This window comes from Lampris incognitus, chromosome 3, assembly GCF_029633865.1.
Source record: "Lampris incognitus isolate fLamInc1 chromosome 3, fLamInc1.hap2, whole genome shotgun sequence".
NCBI classification, from domain to species: Eukaryota; Metazoa; Chordata; class Actinopteri; order Lampriformes; family Lampridae; genus Lampris; species Lampris incognitus.
In genome coordinates, this window is record NC_079213.1 from 24,537,071 (window position 1) to 24,555,205 (window position 18,135).

Consider the following 18,135-nt stretch of genomic DNA (forward strand, 5'->3'; position numbering starts at 1 on the left):
AGAGATAACACACATGCAACCACACACAGGCATGGACAGATAAAGACAAAACACACACCTCACTTTCAAACATTCACTGATGTATGCTCCTACACTGTACACATACTCACATATCTCCACAAAAACTCAGTTGTCAAATTGTGAAATTACTTCCTGCTGTGTTTTTTTTTTCGTTGGCTTTTTTCTCCCCAATTGTACCCGTTTAATTACCCCACTCTTCCGAGCCGTCCTGGTCGCTGCGCCAGCTGCTTCTTTTCACCTGACAGTGAAGAGTTTCACCAGGGGGACGTAGCACATGGGAGGATCACGCTATTCCCCCCAGTTCCCCCTTTCCCCTGAACACGTGCCCTGACCAACCAGAGGAGGCGCTAGTGCAGCGACCAGGACACATACCCACATCCAGCTTCCCTCCCACAGACACAGCCAATTGTGTTTGTAGGGACGCCCGACCAAGCCGGCGGTAACACTGGGATTTGAACCGTTGTCCCCGTGTTGGTAGGCAATGGAACAGACCGCTATGCTACCTGGACGACCTCTATGTAGATTTTTATTGCATTCTCTACAATCACACAACAACATGCTCAGATTTGGTATGACATGATCCTTTATGAAAAGAATAGCTTTATAAGGTCATGTATTTCGGGAACACAGTTTACCAAGTGTAATATGGTGCATCACAGCAAGGAGCCCAAACGCTTAAAAGCAATTTCGACATGGTGCCCAATAAGAGCCCACAAAGCCTTTGAATTAAGATTTCAATCACTGGAGGCTATGGGCTAAAGACAGACACTAGGTAGGCTCATGTCATAGTGCATAAAGGGCATAAAAGATGGCTGCCTTCCATTTTCACATCTTATTCACATTAGGTGCCTGTTGACTCGAAAGGGCAAGCCGCAAAGAAGTTGCAAATGGAGGCAGCCATCTTTATGCGCCTGGGTTTATTGGAATTGATGTTTGTTTATGATTTGTGCAAAACAGGCGGCGGTGTGGTGTCCTCCTCAGCATCTCTTACCCTTTCATCACAAGAGAGAGCTCTTCAGGGTCAACCCAGGCCCCGGAGCTAACAAAGCGTTTTAGTGGGGGTCGCGCCGTGCTCTTCCCCGCCATACTCCTGGAAACCATGGCATCACATAGAGCACAGCAAGAATAACCCTCATACGACGACACAACAAGCCTCAGTGGCCTCGCACTCACTCCTTTCTCCCACGCACACATTCATATTAAACTGCACCCAGGTATAGAACAACCTGGGTATATGAAGCAGCTGAACTACCCACCGGTCTGTCCCCTTGGACACATACACATGTACACAAATTAACAAAAACACCTACCAGGGAGATCTTCGGGTTAGTCTCTCCGTCTCGGCCTCAGGGGTGTCCTTTGTCCTGGGCTGTATCGGGATATTCAAATGCACAACATGATTCGTGTCCATCTCAGCAAAACACAATGAAACGAGCAGCACTGCTATAAATCCTAATGAGAAAGCATCAAAATGCGCATTTTTTTTGGGGGGGGGCTTTCCCAGCCCCCTTTTTCCCCCCAGTTGTATTTGACCAATCAGCCCACTCTTCCGAGCTGTCCCAGTTGCTGCTCCACCCCCTCTGCCGATCCGGGGAGGGCTGCAGACTACCACATGACTCCTCCGATACATGTGGAGTTGCCAGCCGCTTCTTTTCACCTGACAGTGAGGAGTGTCACCAGGGGGCCCCAAAATGCGCATATTTGACAGCAACCACTGACCACATGTAACACGGTAATGGATACTTGGTATATGTTCAAACGAAACCAAGCTACATGCATCTCACAACACTGTGGTCAAGTGAAAACCTCCGATCTCAGACATTCACTGATTCAGAAATGTACATCCAACAAAATGAAGGAATAAATAAATTTAAAAAGTTGTAATGAGGTACTGTTGTGAGTTGCATTGCACAAGAAAGTTCAAGTCACTTGTAACTCTCACAGGGACATGAATTTAATCCTTACCATGTCAAAGGGCATGTTTGCTCCCCCGGAGCGAGGGATGGCTGCTATGCTAACCCGCCGCGCTGACTAAGAGGGAGCGAAGGATTAGGAAAGGGGGGAAAAAAGTGATACAAAGTCAACAATTTCTGTTCATTACCATATACAGAAATTGTAATTGTGAATACTTTCATGACATTGAGCACTTTCAATGTCATGGTAAAGAGCATCTAACTGAGCGAGATGTTAAAAAGCATGACCATCAATAACTTGAGCCACAGCAGACCTTGTAGTACTGCGACGAGGACTGCTTCTTGCCCCGGAAGTCTTCTGGGAAAGGGGGACAAATTTGTCAGTTTGGTTGAGGGTCGTTTGGGTGTTTGTACGTATCTAAACATGAATGTGTGCAAATAAAGATTGAGCATCCCAGCCCCATTTCTTTTTTTAAATTTTCCCCCTCTTTTCTCCCCAATTATACTTGGCCAATTACCCCACTCTTCCGAGCTGTCCCGGTCGCTGCTCCACCCCCTCTGCCGATCTGAGGAGGACAGCAGACTACCACATCCCTCCTTCAATACATGTGGAGTCGCCAGCTGCTTCTTTTCACCTGACAGTGAGGAATTTCACCAGAGGGACGTAGCGTGTGGGAGGATCATGCTATTCCCCCCAGTTCCCACTCCCCCCCAAACAGGCGTCCCGACCGACCAGAGAAGGTGCTAGTGCAGCGACTAGGACACACCCACATCCGGCTTCCCATCCACAGACACGACCAACTGTGTCCGTAGGGACGCCCGACCAAGCCGGCGGTAACACAGGGATTCGAGCCAGCGATCCCCGTGTTGGTAGGCAACAGAATAGACTGCTATGCCACCCAGATGCCCCCCCCTCCCCATTTCTGTGTGTAAGTATGGTACCTTTAATAACATACGTGTGTGTATTAGTAGTATGAGTACATGTGCAGAAGGAGCCCCTTCTAACCTTTCTCGGTGTGTGACCCAAAGGACCTCTCATTTTGCATGAGGGTCTCTCGGAGCTCCAGCAGCTCGGCGTGCTCCTTTGTGTACATCCGCCTCAGGTTCTCCACATGCTGGATCATCACCTCCACTGCCTTACCAATACGACTCTCCTGAAGTTTACACACAGGAAACTCAAATCAAAAAATGAAATACGACAAGACTTTTCTCTGCAAGTATTGTACCTGCAGATTTTTATGCACAATTCAACCGAAATAGAGACCTTTTTTCGCTTGACCCCCTTCCACAGGAAGGTGGGAGCACAGGCTCACAATGGAGCCCACAGTCTGGTTGGTTGGAACAATTCAGAGCAAGTCACATGTTTGACTAGATTCAACAGCAATGATTGTTTTTCTGCCCTATGAGAAGTACTTTCTCACTAATGCACAATATAGATTGTACACCTGGCTAAGATTTGATTGCAACAAACACAACTCCCATGTCTGGAGGCGGTCTGACAGATGTGATGACACTGGACGACCATTACAAGGCGTGCTGTCTGCAGACGCACCTTGCAATCACATGCATCTGTCTTATCTAGATGAGACACTTCTGTATACAGACACCATCTTAATGCCAGGTGTAAATGGTGTCAGATTCTCACACAAAAAGCTCTCGACTGTACATACACAAACTCACACATACAGACAGTCTCTGTCATTCTCTCTCTCTCTCACACACACACACACACCTGGTGGATGGCTCCCAACATCTCAGAGCGGCTGGACACCCTGGTCATGGACTGGATGAGGATTTCGAGGTTCTTCTGGAGCCTCTGGATGATCTCCATGGACTGATTGTCGTCCTCACACAGGGGCATCAGCGCCTGGGAGGACACAGAGAGGGAAAGGGATATAGTGAGAAAAGGAAAGATGGACAAAAAGAGCAAATGGAAGAATGACTGCTTGGTCTGGAAATGAGTTGAGCCTTTTAGGATTTTATAGTCACAGTACAGAACTCAGAGGACCCATTAATTGGCCAGTTACTTTTTTCACTGAACTGATTTATCCATCCTTATCTGAGACAGTTGAACATACTCTTTTTCCTTGTATTGAGGCAGAAGGAAAGATCAGCATTACTAATAGGATAGTAAGTTCTGTCTGAAGTGAATCCCAGACCAGCGAGGACACCTCATATCAGAAGAGTTGGGTAAATGAGAAGCCCATCATCCCTCTATATAAATTGATGTTCTGGGAAACACTTCATCCTCAAAGGTCTGTTTACTTTAGTAACTGTGGTCATGATGAGACGTACTTAATCCGTCAACCTGAAATTTTCTTTGGGACGCCAACAGTTCAACACAATGAGGAGAGATGGGCAAAGGAAACCAGACAGTTTCTCACATGAGAGCGATCGTGATTTAACCAACCAGCAGCGAACCCACAATTAGACTCAGAAGTCGAATAAGGACCTCACGAGTAGAGCTCCCAGTCCATTAAACTGCAGCTGCTGGTAATCACTCCAACATAAAGAATTTAAAATATGTCAACATGGCTGGTAGTAATCGCATCACTTTCAAGCAATCTATAGTTGTGTGAAAAAGCGTCACTAAACAGTCAAGGTAAGCAAACATATCTGACACCAGTCCCCTTTCTTGACACCAAGAAAATCACATTTCATAGTTATTTTGTCTCAGTGGCCAACTTCAGTAATGAATGAAACCCACACAACCACACAAACAACAACATTATGGTGTCCTTGGATTTACAGTCCATGAATCTTTAGGACTAAAATGATGTGGTCAAGTTATGTCAGGGAAGAAAAGGTCCAACTTGCAGCATAGGCTAACAATCTAAATCTAGTATGAGCTGTACAAGAGAGTTCAAACTGTCGATATATTAAGCCAATGAAATTGTAGGTTACAATGACATTTGTTCTCTGCATTTAACCCATCCTATTGTACAGGAGCAGTGGGCAGCTGCAGCACCCGGGAACCAACTCCAGTTCTTCTTTCCATTGCCTTGCTCAGGGGCACAGACAGGAGTATTAACCCTAACACGCATGTCTTTTTGGTGGTGGGAGGAAACTGGAGCACCCAGAGGAAACCCACGCAGACACGGGGAGAACATACAAACTCCAGAACAGAAAGGACCTGGGACGGCCTGGGGTTCGAACCCAGGACCTTATTGCTGGGAGGCCACAGTGCTAACCACTGGGCCACTGTGCCGCCCGATATATACTGTATTAACCTAACATTTTCCTCTCACACTCACACACACACACACACACACACACACACACACATATACCTGCAGCAACCCTTGGCAGCTGGAAATCTCCTTACGCACGTTCTCCTCCGCCAAATCCCGTGACCTCTCCTCCAGCCGCAGTCTTCTCTCCAGGGTGAACATGTCACACTTGAAGCCCAGCGCCAGACGCTGGAACTCCGTCTGACGCCACACGGAGACATGTCATTTATTATTTGCAAAGGCAAAGAAATGGAAAAAGATCATTGCTGAAGACAAACAGATATACACTCTGTTGACTGTAAACATGGAACCTCATTTTTCATTTGCAAAATTAGCACGAGAGTGAGCGAACAAAGAGACATGGACTGCACATCTGAAGCTCCCACAAAACCCTGAAGCCAAGCACCAGTGTAGCAGCAGATGTACCTCGATCTCCTTATCAGTTGGCGACAAGCTGCAAAAAGACAAAGTTTGAGTCATTCTTGAGGACAGGATTTGACCCCAAGCACATCTCAGCTGATACTGTGAACATAAAACTAACTCGCTGCGTTACCTGTTGCTGTCCTCTTTCAAGCTGTCATTGGTGTCAGAGAAAACAGACGTTTCAACTGGAAATTAAACAGAAATGACCGGTCAGTAAAACGAACGGTGATGGAGAGGTGCAGAAAAAATAGATGACCGAGACGACAATGTTCATCACCACCGTGGAGCTTTTAAATCTGGTGCACACAAATCCAATTATGTGAAGTTGTTTTGTTGCATCAGTGAGAGGAAGGCTAGGGTATTAAAATGTTCAACAGGTCATATTTTAAGTGTATTGCCAAGACACAGTTTGTATATTATGGACTTGTTTGACTTTGGGTCCACGAAGCATACAGACAGGATCATCGGATCTCTGACACCTTGGCCACCGCATATCAGAAGTTCCCCTTTGCATAAAGCAGTTACACAAATCAAATATCCACAAGTACAGCTTGTTCCCCAAAATGTTGGCCTTCAACTCTGTCCATCCATCTCAGATCTACTGTCATGTGGTCAGTGTTGGAACATAAAACTTTGCACTGACTGTACTAGTATTTATGACCAATATTTACTGTATTTACAGGATTCAGTGTACATCTCTTTTTCTCCTCCTTGATGAGTTTGCAGTGTTTATTTCTGCCAATACATTTCTTTACTTCCATCCGTTGCCTCCTATCAGTGTGGTCACTCAGGCTCTGACACATTGCATGGAAGGGACCACCTACTTCCTAATTTTAGATATTTATAATTTTGCTTAATATGTAAACACTTACCAGCTGAACTCACTTAGCTGATAATGTTCATTCCTACTTTGGACGCAGGCAGACGTACCTTCTTTCTCGCTGGCCACGCTCGTCTCACTTAAGTCGTCCTGTAACTTGGGCACGTCAATGGCCTCCATGTTACGCGACAGCTCCTGCAGGGCGCAGAAAAACGTTACCTCTCCTCCCTCCTGATCCTCCTGCTCCACTTTAAAGGGCAGACCCTCCATTCTCCCATTTCCGTCCACATCTAATACGCCCGTTCATTTACCACAGAGATACAGGTGTGAAGTTGCTCTGTCGTTTTAAACCCTTCACAGATCGGTGCACCCGCCTCCTTGCTGAGGAATCTGATGTGCTCCTACACTGAAAGCTGCCAGCGACAGCCTGATCTCTCCTCAGATAGTCCTGTGAGCAGGTAAAAGCGAAAGTATGCTGTCTGCTGCAGTATTTAGAGTTCACTCATTATCTCCCTCCATTTTCCTCCCTGAGTGACCTGGCTAGAAAGACTGCATTTTTGTTTTTTTAATTTTTTGACGTCACGATGTCACGCGGAATTATAATGGCAAGGCCACACTCATGCCACTTAATCTCTATTAACAGATTCTACATACACACTCTCTCTCTCTCTCTCTCTATATATATATATATATATATACATACATATATATATACACATTTACATATATACATACACACACACACACACACACACACACACATATATATAAATATATTCACACATATGAATATATACATACATACATATATATATAATTTGTAGGCATGGAACAAGAATGAAAGTGTTCGGATTTCTGTTTTAGTCCGAGCAGTACTGACCAACCACGTTTGAGTAGACGGTGGTTTCTACAGAAACATGTTTGGTTGCGTGTTGGTAATAGTCCATATGGGGAGAATAAGAGGTGGAACGCATTGGCCGAAATATCGTCTGGACCTAAAACACCTACAATAAGTATCAATGTTTTGTGTATTGTGTGGAGAAACGTTCGACTCATGTCGACTACTTGTGAGACGATCCAAGCTGACTTCCGGTCATATTTACTCAAAAGTAGCAGAGTGCAGAACACTGTGAGCATACCCAGGAACACGTATTAAAGCCTGCGTCAGTACAAATGTGTGACATTACTAATTCAACACAAAACAAGAATAAGAGCGGTCTTACCAGTTCCCTCTTATTTTTGCCCTGTGACGCGAGGGAGTCCTTTATGGCCTCTGGGGGCTCCTGTAAACCATTGTCTACCAATTGGCCGAGGCCAGTGGGTGTGCCCTCCCCACCACACCAGGACTGGCTGGTGTGTGGGACGCTCGGTCCCGTCGCAGACTGAGGAGAGCTACCGACTTCAGTAGGGGTCTTTCCGTCGCTGGCATGGCTGTCCCTTCCTGGAGACGCTAAAAAAAAAAGAAAAAAGAAAAAGAATCAGAGGGCATATTTTGATGGAGGAATTAGCCAGCAAACGGCATTGTTGGAAGATGCATTGTCCATGCTGCGTCATGTCTGCTTAGCATCTCCCCTCTCAAAAGTTGGCTATAAGTGCCCATGCCTAAGTAAGTAACACACACATGCACGCACACATATATATACACACACACACTCTAAGGGCACAGGCATGTGCATAACTCACCCTCTTGCTTAACTTCTACCCACTCACTCTCTAACACACAGAAATATTTCCTCCCACCTGCCATGTTGACTGCTACGGTGGATGCCTCGGCCAGATCATGAACACCCTCCTCCTCCTCCACCAGCACAGGCAGCAGGCAGGTGCTGGAAAACACAAACGCACAAACTCAGAGTTGAACAATGATACTGTCACCACCACTTTCACTCATATCTATTGTATGCACAATTTTTCTTTTTACCCATTCTTAATTCATTTAAATAAATAATGATAATTTTAAAAAAGGTTTTCTCAGAAATTTGACGCTAAGAATCGCTAGCAGACAAGCTGAATGTAAGACAGCCATAATGGGAGTCCTGTGCAGATGTTGGTCCAGCTATCTGATAGCCACCTATGAGCCATTTACCTGTCCTCTGCTACTGCTCTGTCTGCCGACTGGTCCTGGCTCAGACGCTGAGAGAGAAAGATGGAAAAAAAGGGGACGAGAGAGAGTGAGAGCGAGAGAGAGAGAGTGAGATAAAAGGAAGAGTGAGAAAAAACGCAGATGGCCCTGTGGCATTCCTATGTTCTGCATCAAAGGAAATGGTCAATGATTACAAGACAGACACGTGTGTGTGTGTGTGTGTGTGTGTGTGTGTGTGTGTGTGTCACAAGCACACCCACACATGCACAAAAAGACACAAATATATGTCCCATGCATGTAGCCTACCTGTCCCATGGCACTGAAATGCTATGTAAGCTCTGTATAGTGTGAGTAAGATATATTGAGATGATTCTTTATATAATGTGGACCTTCACTGGAGAGCCCTACAGCTCTGTGTGCATGCACCTGCACGTGTGTGTGTGTGTGTGTGTGTGTGTGTGTGTGTGTGCGCGTGTGTGCATCCACTGTGGTGTAGGGTGCTCACAAAACACGTAATACTGGCACAGTGCTAAGTAGAGGAGGCGGATTATGCACCTACAACCACACACACACAATCACACATGCACACACACATGCACGCACACAAGCAAGCATACACAAAGACACACAGTGCAGTAAGGTGAGAGACGAGCTATGCAAGAAGATATTGTGTAAAGAGGCTGTACATAAGAATAACCACATATTGACAAACACTACTACGTCTCAGCATGAATAAAACCTCACTCACAAACACTCAACCTCATGTAGCCACATCTTTATCTTATCCAACACAAAACCACACAGACACAATATCTACATACTGCTGCTTTTCTCCTACTGTTTGTATACCCCATTATAACAGCTTCTGTTTATACATGTATGAAACCAGTTCAGTTGAACATTTTGTATAAATATAACAATGTTTTGTAGCAACACTGTTCAAAAATCAATAGAAGGATACAAAAAAATCTAAATATGGCTGCTGCTGCTCTGTTACTTTTGAACCCTGGGAAAAGACACACTTCTGATATGATTAATGGAACAGGAGTTGTGTCAACCAATTATGTGTTGACGGCCTTTCAAGATGGGATACAGACTCCAAATCTATAAACCTTTCTTCTTTCTTTTTTTTGGATCCCCCCCCCTTTTCTCCCCAATTTTTCTTGCCAATGACCCCACTCTTCCCAGCCGTCCCGGTCGCTGGTCCACCCCCTCTGCCGAGCCGGGGAGGGCTGCAGACTACCACATGCCTCCTCCGATACATGTGGAGTCGCCAGCCGCTTCTTTTCACCTGACAGTGAGGAGTTTCACCAGGGGGACGTAGCGCGTGGGAGGCTCATGCTATCCCCCCCCCCCCAAACAGGCGCACTGACCAACCGGAGGAGGCGCTAGTGCAGCGACCAGGACACGTACCCACATCTGGCGTCCCACCTGCAGACACGGCCAAGGGACGCCCGACCAAGCCGGATGTAACACGGGGATCCGAACTGGCGATCCCCGTATTGGTAGGCAACGGAACAGACCGCCACGCTACCCGGAAACCCAAACGATTCTCTTTTGATGTATAAAGAACAAGAAAACGGGAATTTTAAGAAAATGGCCCACGACATAAAACTACAACAAAACCTCACGACCCTTCAGCAAACTGCCTGCACAACACCGATGCAGTCGGCTTCTATCTGCCACTCATACTTTCAGCTGAAGTAACACACTCATACTGCAATAACATGTAAAACTGTAATGTGTATTTAACCCTACCAAAGAAATCTAATGGCCGACCTTCATGATTCAGTTTAAAAAAAGTTAACAAAAGACCCAAAGCCCACATGTGCTATTTACAAGTGAAACAAAGTCAAGTCTATTTGAATATAACCAAATTATTCTGGAGACGCGCACACACACACGTGCAGTAAACAGAGCATGTCGCTGAGCCGAACAGCACCAAAGTGTGAGCGCTTGGCTCTCGACTCTCCTTCAAAACTATTTCCCAAACTATTTTGGAAGTCCAGCGACTCAACGAGCACGCGGCAGGCGAGGATGACACAAGCAAAACACATTTCTCAGCACTGGAGAGAGCCAACTGCAGCTACACAATTACAACAGCGGTTCAGCAAGTCATTCTATTGGGGGGGGGAAAGAAAAGAAAAAGGGAATGGTATCTGGTCTTTGTGGAACGTGACAGTGCAAGATTACCTAAAAGCAATTTCACTGTATAATCTCTCTCTCACACACACACACACACACACACACACACACACACACACACACACACACACACACACACACACACACACACACACACACACACACACACAGAAAGTGCATGGTTAGATAAGTGACAGCAGGGATTTGGCATCAGACTACGGTTGTCCTGCTTGACGATTGTGGACAGAGAAAATTACATTTTCATCTCTCCAATCACATCTCAGATCCCGTGTCTACTGGCAGGCCTTTCTCCAATGTGTTTTTAATCATTCTATTCACATTACGCCTCCCCTCTTTCCTCTTCTCTATTCACTACTTATCTAACTGGTTCTCATTGGTCAATCGCTTTTCTTTTCTTTTTTTTTTAATTCTACATTGCAAACTGTAAAGCATTTCACAACAGTTGTTAAAAGATGTCTGCAAATGAGCAATTGCCGTTATTAAATCACACATTTGTTAAAAAGAAAAGTTAGGGTAGCTTGAGAAACATGTGACAGCAACATTTCACACCCGTACGTATCCGAGACACTGTACTTGCCTGCATTGGCAACCCGGCTCAGTGGAGTCTAGCCCATCCTAAGAAATTAGCTCGGCGTAGCAGAAGACACGACAAGCCACCCAACGCTCTGGTCTGGCTTTTTCTTAGTTAGTCTGGTTTTTTTTTTAACTCCTTTTATTTGAGCCCCGCTCCCAAACCCAGTGTCTCCGCTCCTCCTCTTTCCCGGGTGGAGGGCTCCCTCTCAGCCAGTCTCGAGGACAGCCAGCCCCTGCCCTGCCCTACCCTGCCCTGCCCACCACACTTCATTCACTTCAAACACACCTACTCCGACATTTGAGGGTGGCAGAAAGAGAAGGGGAAATAGAGAGTAAATACATGCATATATATGGGTAAGAAAGAGTATCAAGAACTAAAAAAAAGGGAAGGGGAAGTTAAGAGAGCTGGATTGCTGAAGCATACAGAGGAAGTCGTACCCCTGCATGCAGTAAGCTACTTCCTCTGCAGAACTGACCTTGGGACAGCTCATGTCAACCACTGTCGGGTCCGTCCCTTCTGCTTTCACTCCCGCTCCTTCTCTGGGGTCTTCTGTGGTTGGCTGAGCTCTGAGCAGAGATGAAAGGTCAAAAGTAAAAGTTATCAAGTAGAAATGGTTGTGTTTTTCCCACCACTCTCTCACACTTCTCCTTTCTGCCTCTCTCTCTCTCTCTCTCTCTCTCTCTCTCTCTCTCTCTCTCTCTCTCTCTCTGTCCACTTGGTGAGTATTATAGCTGGGAATGACTGTGGCACGGGGGGGGGGGGGGGGAGAGAGAAAGAGATGTAGGGGATAGAAACGGCACAGATGAGGCACAGCACATGTCCGTCTATGGGTGTATTGTGGGTATGCAAAGTGCGGCTGCAGAGATACCATTCACCCTGTGCAGTTTGTAATTTGTAATTTGACTTGCAAATTTTGTTCAAAGTCGACAGGAAATGACACAGCTAAGCCCAATCACAACCTAAACTGTGAATTCTGTACCTATAATAGTTACTGCGTCTGAATATTATCACACAAAATGATCTCAGTCGGCTTCATTGACTGATATGGCTAGCTTTTTGCTGTTAGCTTTGAAACCTTTTTGGAGCTATTCGGTGAAACCGTGCAGGCAAAATGACTGGACAGCTATCTCTGGAACATGTAGACAAGCAACCTCAGTCACCCCTGGATGAAGCCCAGAGGCGACGTCCCAGCCATAAAAGTTTCTCTGATCCCCGTGTCTGTAAACCTCTCTACTTCTTGTACCCTAACCTTTTCTGCTCTTTGCAACGTGATCCCTCTAAGCCGCTATCCCTGCTTTGTTTACAGCGCCCCCTCTCGCAATGTCCCTGCTCTTCTTTCCGTATGCTACGTCTATAACGTTCTGCAACGTGTGCGATCCATTCCGTCTTTGCTATAAACTGTCTCTACCACCCACCACATCCCCTGTCCAAATAAAGAAGAGGAACACCACAGAGTTGGACGAGCAGTATGTTTAGGAGCCCTGATGCTCGGCCAACTGACCATATGCATGAACTGCCATCTAAGTAAGCCTGCCGGATTCACGCGACTTCATTTTAAATGGTAAATCCATCAAAGAATCTCGAGTTTAAAACAAGATAAATGAGCCAGAAATGTTGGACGTTCATTTCACTGTGGGGTTGGGCCGGAGGACCGATACCCCTTTTTTTCCACCCACACAGGGGCTGGTACCGGTGCTCGGCCAGGGAACCAGCAAACCTTTTCAAGAAACCGGCCTGCGATTCCACCAGTTTAACAAGCAAATGATTACGTACTCAGAAGATGTTTTTTAAGCGGATGTTGTTTGTAACAGTACAAATACAAAACCGTACCACAAGTATTAATAAAAGAATCCATTGGTAATAGCCTGAATATTATTTTCAGAGAAATCCAGTTATAATAAACACTCCCAGTGTTTCCCACTCCCATTCTGATTCCAATCAACTCATCTTCCGTTTACAACGGAGAATCATACTTTTGTGTAAAATTCAAGAAGTAAATTTTGGCAACACAGTCTATTGTGGTAATACGTGTATACTTTTTATTAATAACAGTGTCAATAATCAAAACTGAGCGTTGATGGCGTGGCTGGGATATCGTGGTGATGTTGTTCAGATGATTTGTGATCATCGGACCAATCACAGTACAATTATAAATTGATCATTAGATGATGACATTACCCCTTCTGGCCCTGACGTCACAGGTTTATTTATTTATTTCTGAATGGAGCCAACTTTACCAGCTGCGAACAAGTCTTATTTTTGCAGTGCAAACACCCAGTGTGGTTCGAGAGTAGGCTTAAGAGCTGGCACCTGCACCAGCCTCATGTCAGTCGTAAAAGGGTATGGGTCATTCAAGACAGCTGAACCAATTTCTGCACCTTGTCCATTCAGACTTTTTCCAGACAGTGTTCTTCACTCACCTCCCACACTGAATAATGGTCTCATCTGGCCCAGTTGAGGTGTTTGTGGTTTGTACCATCTCAGCCAGCCTGGGAGGAGTGTTCTCGGGTGTTATGATTTGGTTTTGTCCATATGAGCTGCCGGGGTCCTGGGCTGAGCCAATATAAAAGGATTCTGTAGCCGCATGACTTTGCGCATCTGTGGGACCAAAACAAACATAAAATAGTGAGCGAAACCAAATGGCTTCATCTGATGCCTATACAGCTTTACTGGGGCCGAAGTGACCAGGGTGTGCAATGAAATTCCACATTTACATTTCGGGCTTGCACTCCTGTAAAAACAAACAAAAATTAGTAACAGCCATCACGGCACAAGCACACTTTCTTGAACATGGAATGATTAAATAAAAGAGGTACTGGAAAAAGTAAAAATTAGAATAGGTCCACTGTTGACACCCGATTTCACTGTCAATGAACTGAAAAGGGCGGCATGGTGGTGCAGTGGTTAGCATGGTTGCCTCACAGCAAGAAGGTCCTGAGTTCGAGCCCTGGGGTAGTCCAACCTTGGGGGTCATCACAGGTTGTCCTCTGTGTGGAGTTTGCATGTTAACCCTGTGTCTGCATGGGTTTCCTCCGTGTGCTAGTTTCCTCCCACAGTCCAAAGACATGCAGGTCAGGTGAATCTGCCGTACTAAATTGTCCCTTGGTGTGAATGTGTGTGTGTGTGTGTGTATGGGCCCTGTGATGGCCTGGTGGCCTGTCCAGGGTGTCTCCCCACCTGCCACTCAATGACTGCTGGGATAGGCCCTGTGACCCTGAGAGCAGGGTAAGCGGTTTAGATAATGGATGGATGGATGGATGAACTCAAAAGGAAGCTGAAGCACAAAACTAAACTGGCCAAGCTCCAATACAAAAATAAGATGGAGAGGTTCACCAGAGGAAATGTGAGGGAGGTATGGCAGGGTCTCAACGCATTGATGGGCACAGCTCAAAAACCAACCAAAATATAGTGCCCAGCCCTTCACAGAGCAGCTGAACACCTTCTATGCCAGGTTCAACAGGACTGACCCCATGGAGGACTGGACCCTGGCCAACACCAGCTACGCCCCTGCACCAATCAGTGTGGAGGAGTGGAGAGTCGTTTTTATCTTCTCCAAACTACATCCAAGAAACGCGCCCGGACAGGCTCAAGGGCCATGTACTGAAACAGTGCACAGCTTAGCTGGGTGGTGTGGTGGCACAGCTTTTCCAGCTGTTCCTGAATGCCAGCTTTGTCGACAGGGCATGGAAGGAGACAACCATCATCCCTGTCCCCAAAAAGCCCCATGCCAAGGCCATGAACGATTTCAGTCCTGTAGCCCTCACCTCCATCCTCTGCTAATGCATGGAGCAGGTGGTTGCCGGGGAGCTTACCACCATGGTGGTCGAGAGACTGGACCTGCTCCAGTTTGCCTACAAAGTGAAACATGGGTTGAGGATGCCAGCTGAGTTCCTCTGGATACAGTGGTAGGGCACCATGACTCTCCAAACCCATACGTCAGGATTTTACTCAAGGACTTTTCATCTGCTTTTAATACAGTAAACACAGACACACTTCTGCACCGCCTCCAAGGACTACAAGCCAACATAATACTGGTTTTATGGATTAAAGTTTTTTTTAAGGCCAGACCCCAACATGTCAGAGTGAACAGTTTTAAATCCAGCACCATCGTTTTAAATACTGGTCCCCCACAGGGCTGTGTCTTATCACCCATCCTCTTCTCCATATACACAAACGAAATCACCTGCAACAGCAACGGACTGTCACTTTTAAATATGCTGATGACATGGCCTTGGTGGCCGGCCTGACAGACGAGCGCTCCCTGTCCACATACAGGCAGTATGTGGACACCATGGTCCTCCGGTTCCAGGACAGCTCCCAGGAACTGAACATTAGTAAGACCAAAGAGCTGTGTTGCGGGAGACACCGGGCACCTGACACCCTCTCTCTGACCACTCAGGCAGGAGGGGCGGGTGGTGGAACAGGTGTAGAGCTTTAAGTACCTGGGCATAGAGATCGACCACCACGTCCTTCACACAGCATGCGGACAGGGTCTACAAAAAGGCCCAACAGCGCATATTACTCCTGAGGAGGCTGAAAGGTTTTAATGTCGCAGGACATTTTAAAAGCAGTGTACCGGTCACTCATTGAATCAGTCTGCACATTCAACATTGCATCCGGGTACGTCATCCTCACAGAGGAAAGAAAAAACTCACTACAAGAATAATCAAGCATGCAACCAAAATCACCAGCACCACTCAAACCCAACTCTCAGACCTTTACAGTCACACAGTAAAAAGAAAGGCAGACTCCAACACTAAGGACCCTTCACACCCCCTTTGCCACTCTTTTCAGCAACTCCCATCAGGCGGACGCTTCAGAGCACCTATGGCCAAAAAGAGAACTTAAAGACTCTTTCATTCCCACTGCAATATCTTTTAAACAAGGCCAAATGGATTGCCACTACCTTTTAATACAGCTTTGCACACATGCTCTTATTTAATTATGGAATTGTTCGTGTTTGAATACAATTTTATGTGAATCTTTCATGGGTGTATGTTTTTATGTTGTTTGTGAGCCCTAAGACAATTTTCTGTCATTATGTGATAGACAAAGTTTTTTGAATCTCGACTCTTGAAAAGTTAACAGCCATTTGCCATGTATTGAATTACAGTCCAACCATGTACCAGGTTTTGACCACAAAAAGATGGACAAGGATCCAAACCTTTTAACATCACTCGCTGAACAGTTCATCCATCCCTATATCTATTAATGTGTGAACCCAACAAATTCAGTGTTGGCCGGTGCGATTTGTCGAATTATAAAACACAATTTGACCAAGTGGGCTGTAGCTAGAGCCAGAAACTTAGCACAGCTTATTGTAGGAGCTGAACTCTTATTCTATAAGCATCTTGACAAAAGCAAATAACGGAAGAGAGTGAGACTAACCGTTGTGTTGTGAGTGGGAGGGGTCAGGGGGATCATCAGTCTCCTGGTGTTCAACGCTTACAGCTTGTGAGTGGGCGTTCAACTGCACCTCTCTCTCCTCCTAACAAAGACAAACACACACAAATATTCACAAAGGAATCAGGTGGAGATCAAATAAGCAGTCCTAATAAATAGCCAGCCAACAACCGATAAATAAAAGCGAATCCCCCTGTGAAATGAAAACCCATTGCCTAAGAAAAGCCACTACACTATAATAACTGCCACAGAGTGCAAGGTATTTGCCTCATTAGTAAATTCAGACAGCCAAGGCATTGTGGATGAATCTGGAAAAAGTTAGGGACTTGAGTTTTCAGGAACTCAAAAACAAACATTTTTATATTCACACTCCAGTAACCTTTAACACGAGAATGCCCCGCAGTCAAGATAATCGATTTAAACCAATGGCAAGGTACTCATGAAGTAAGGAAAATAAGTTGATAAACATCAAGGACAATACAAAATTGAAGCAGATGAATAGTAATGGATCGTGCATATTTGCTTTCAAATGTCTCCAACTTGCCTCATCTGTAAATAAAAATGACCTGTCAGTCTTCAACTGGAAATCAGTTTTCCAAGGTTGGGAAACGCTCATTATATACCTTCACCTTTTAGAAAGAGTTTCTACATATTTTACATAAATATTCTTAGACACCTTTGTTTTTACATCCTGTAAGAAAAACATACTCCTGCAGTACCCCCCAGGGAGTATGGGGTAACGGAAGAGTTGCTACAAGCCATCCGGTCCTTGTGTAACCAAAGTGAGAGCTGTGTCCGCAATCTCGGCATAAAGTCAAACACGTTTTCGGTGGGTGTTGGACTCTGCCAAGGTTGTCCCTTGTCGCTGATTCTGTTTGTGATATTCATGGACAGGCTCTCAAGGCGCAGCCAAGGTGAGGAATATGTCCAATTTGGGAACCTCAGAATTGCATCTCTGCTCTTCGCAGATGATGTGGTTTTGTTGGCTTCATCAGAACGTGACCTCCTGAACGCACTTGGGCGGTTTGCAGTTGAGTGTGAAATGGCTGGGATGAGAGTCAGCGCCTCCACGTTTGAGGCCATGGTTCTCGACCGGAAAATTATGGATAGCTCCCTTCGGGTTGGGGATGAGTTGTTGCCTCAAGTGAAGGAGTTCAAGTATCTCAGAGTCTTGTTCACGAGTGAGGGTAGGATGGAGCGGGAGATTGACAAGCGGATTGGTGCAGCATCAGCAGTAATGTGGACATTGTACTGGACCATTGTGATGAAGAGGGAGCTGAGCTGGAAAGCAAAACTCTCAATATACCAGTCAATCTTCATTCCAACCCTCACCTATGGTCATGAGCTTTGGGTAGTGACTGAAAGGGTGCGCCCGCAGATACAAGCGGCTGAAATGAGTTTCCTCCATACGGTGTCTGGGCTCAGCCTTAGAGATAGGGTGAGGCGCTCGGACATCCGGAGGAAGCTTGGAGTAGAGCCACTGCTCCTTCATGTCGAAAGGA

At 45.8% G+C, this 18,135-nt stretch overlaps 1 protein-coding gene across 1 annotated transcript in view; it reads right to left on the minus strand.

The window, feature by feature from the left end:
* lrmp (lymphoid-restricted membrane protein) overlaps positions 1-18,135 on the minus strand; it is a 65,965-nt gene that overhangs the window by 5,867 nt on the left and 41,963 nt on the right. The window contains exons 20-35 of the mRNA XM_056276693.1: positions 16,619-16,718; positions 13,651-13,828; positions 11,706-11,796; positions 8,494-8,540; positions 8,148-8,233; positions 7,631-7,857; positions 6,518-6,602; positions 5,718-5,772; positions 5,591-5,618; positions 5,225-5,365; positions 3,667-3,801; positions 2,941-3,088; positions 2,249-2,292; positions 1,987-2,052; positions 1,332-1,390; positions 1,013-1,111 (exon numbers count right to left, since the gene is read on the minus strand). Of these exons, the coding sequence (XP_056132668.1) occupies positions 1,013-1,111; positions 1,332-1,390; positions 1,987-2,052; positions 2,249-2,292; positions 2,941-3,088; positions 3,667-3,801; positions 5,225-5,365; positions 5,591-5,618; positions 5,718-5,772; positions 6,518-6,602; positions 7,631-7,857; positions 8,148-8,233; positions 8,494-8,540; positions 11,706-11,796; positions 13,651-13,828; positions 16,619-16,718 (1,589 nt within the window). The remainder of the gene's footprint in view (positions 1-1,012; positions 1,112-1,331; positions 1,391-1,986; positions 2,053-2,248; positions 2,293-2,940; positions 3,089-3,666; positions 3,802-5,224; positions 5,366-5,590; positions 5,619-5,717; positions 5,773-6,517; positions 6,603-7,630; positions 7,858-8,147; positions 8,234-8,493; positions 8,541-11,705; positions 11,797-13,650; positions 13,829-16,618; positions 16,719-18,135) is intronic.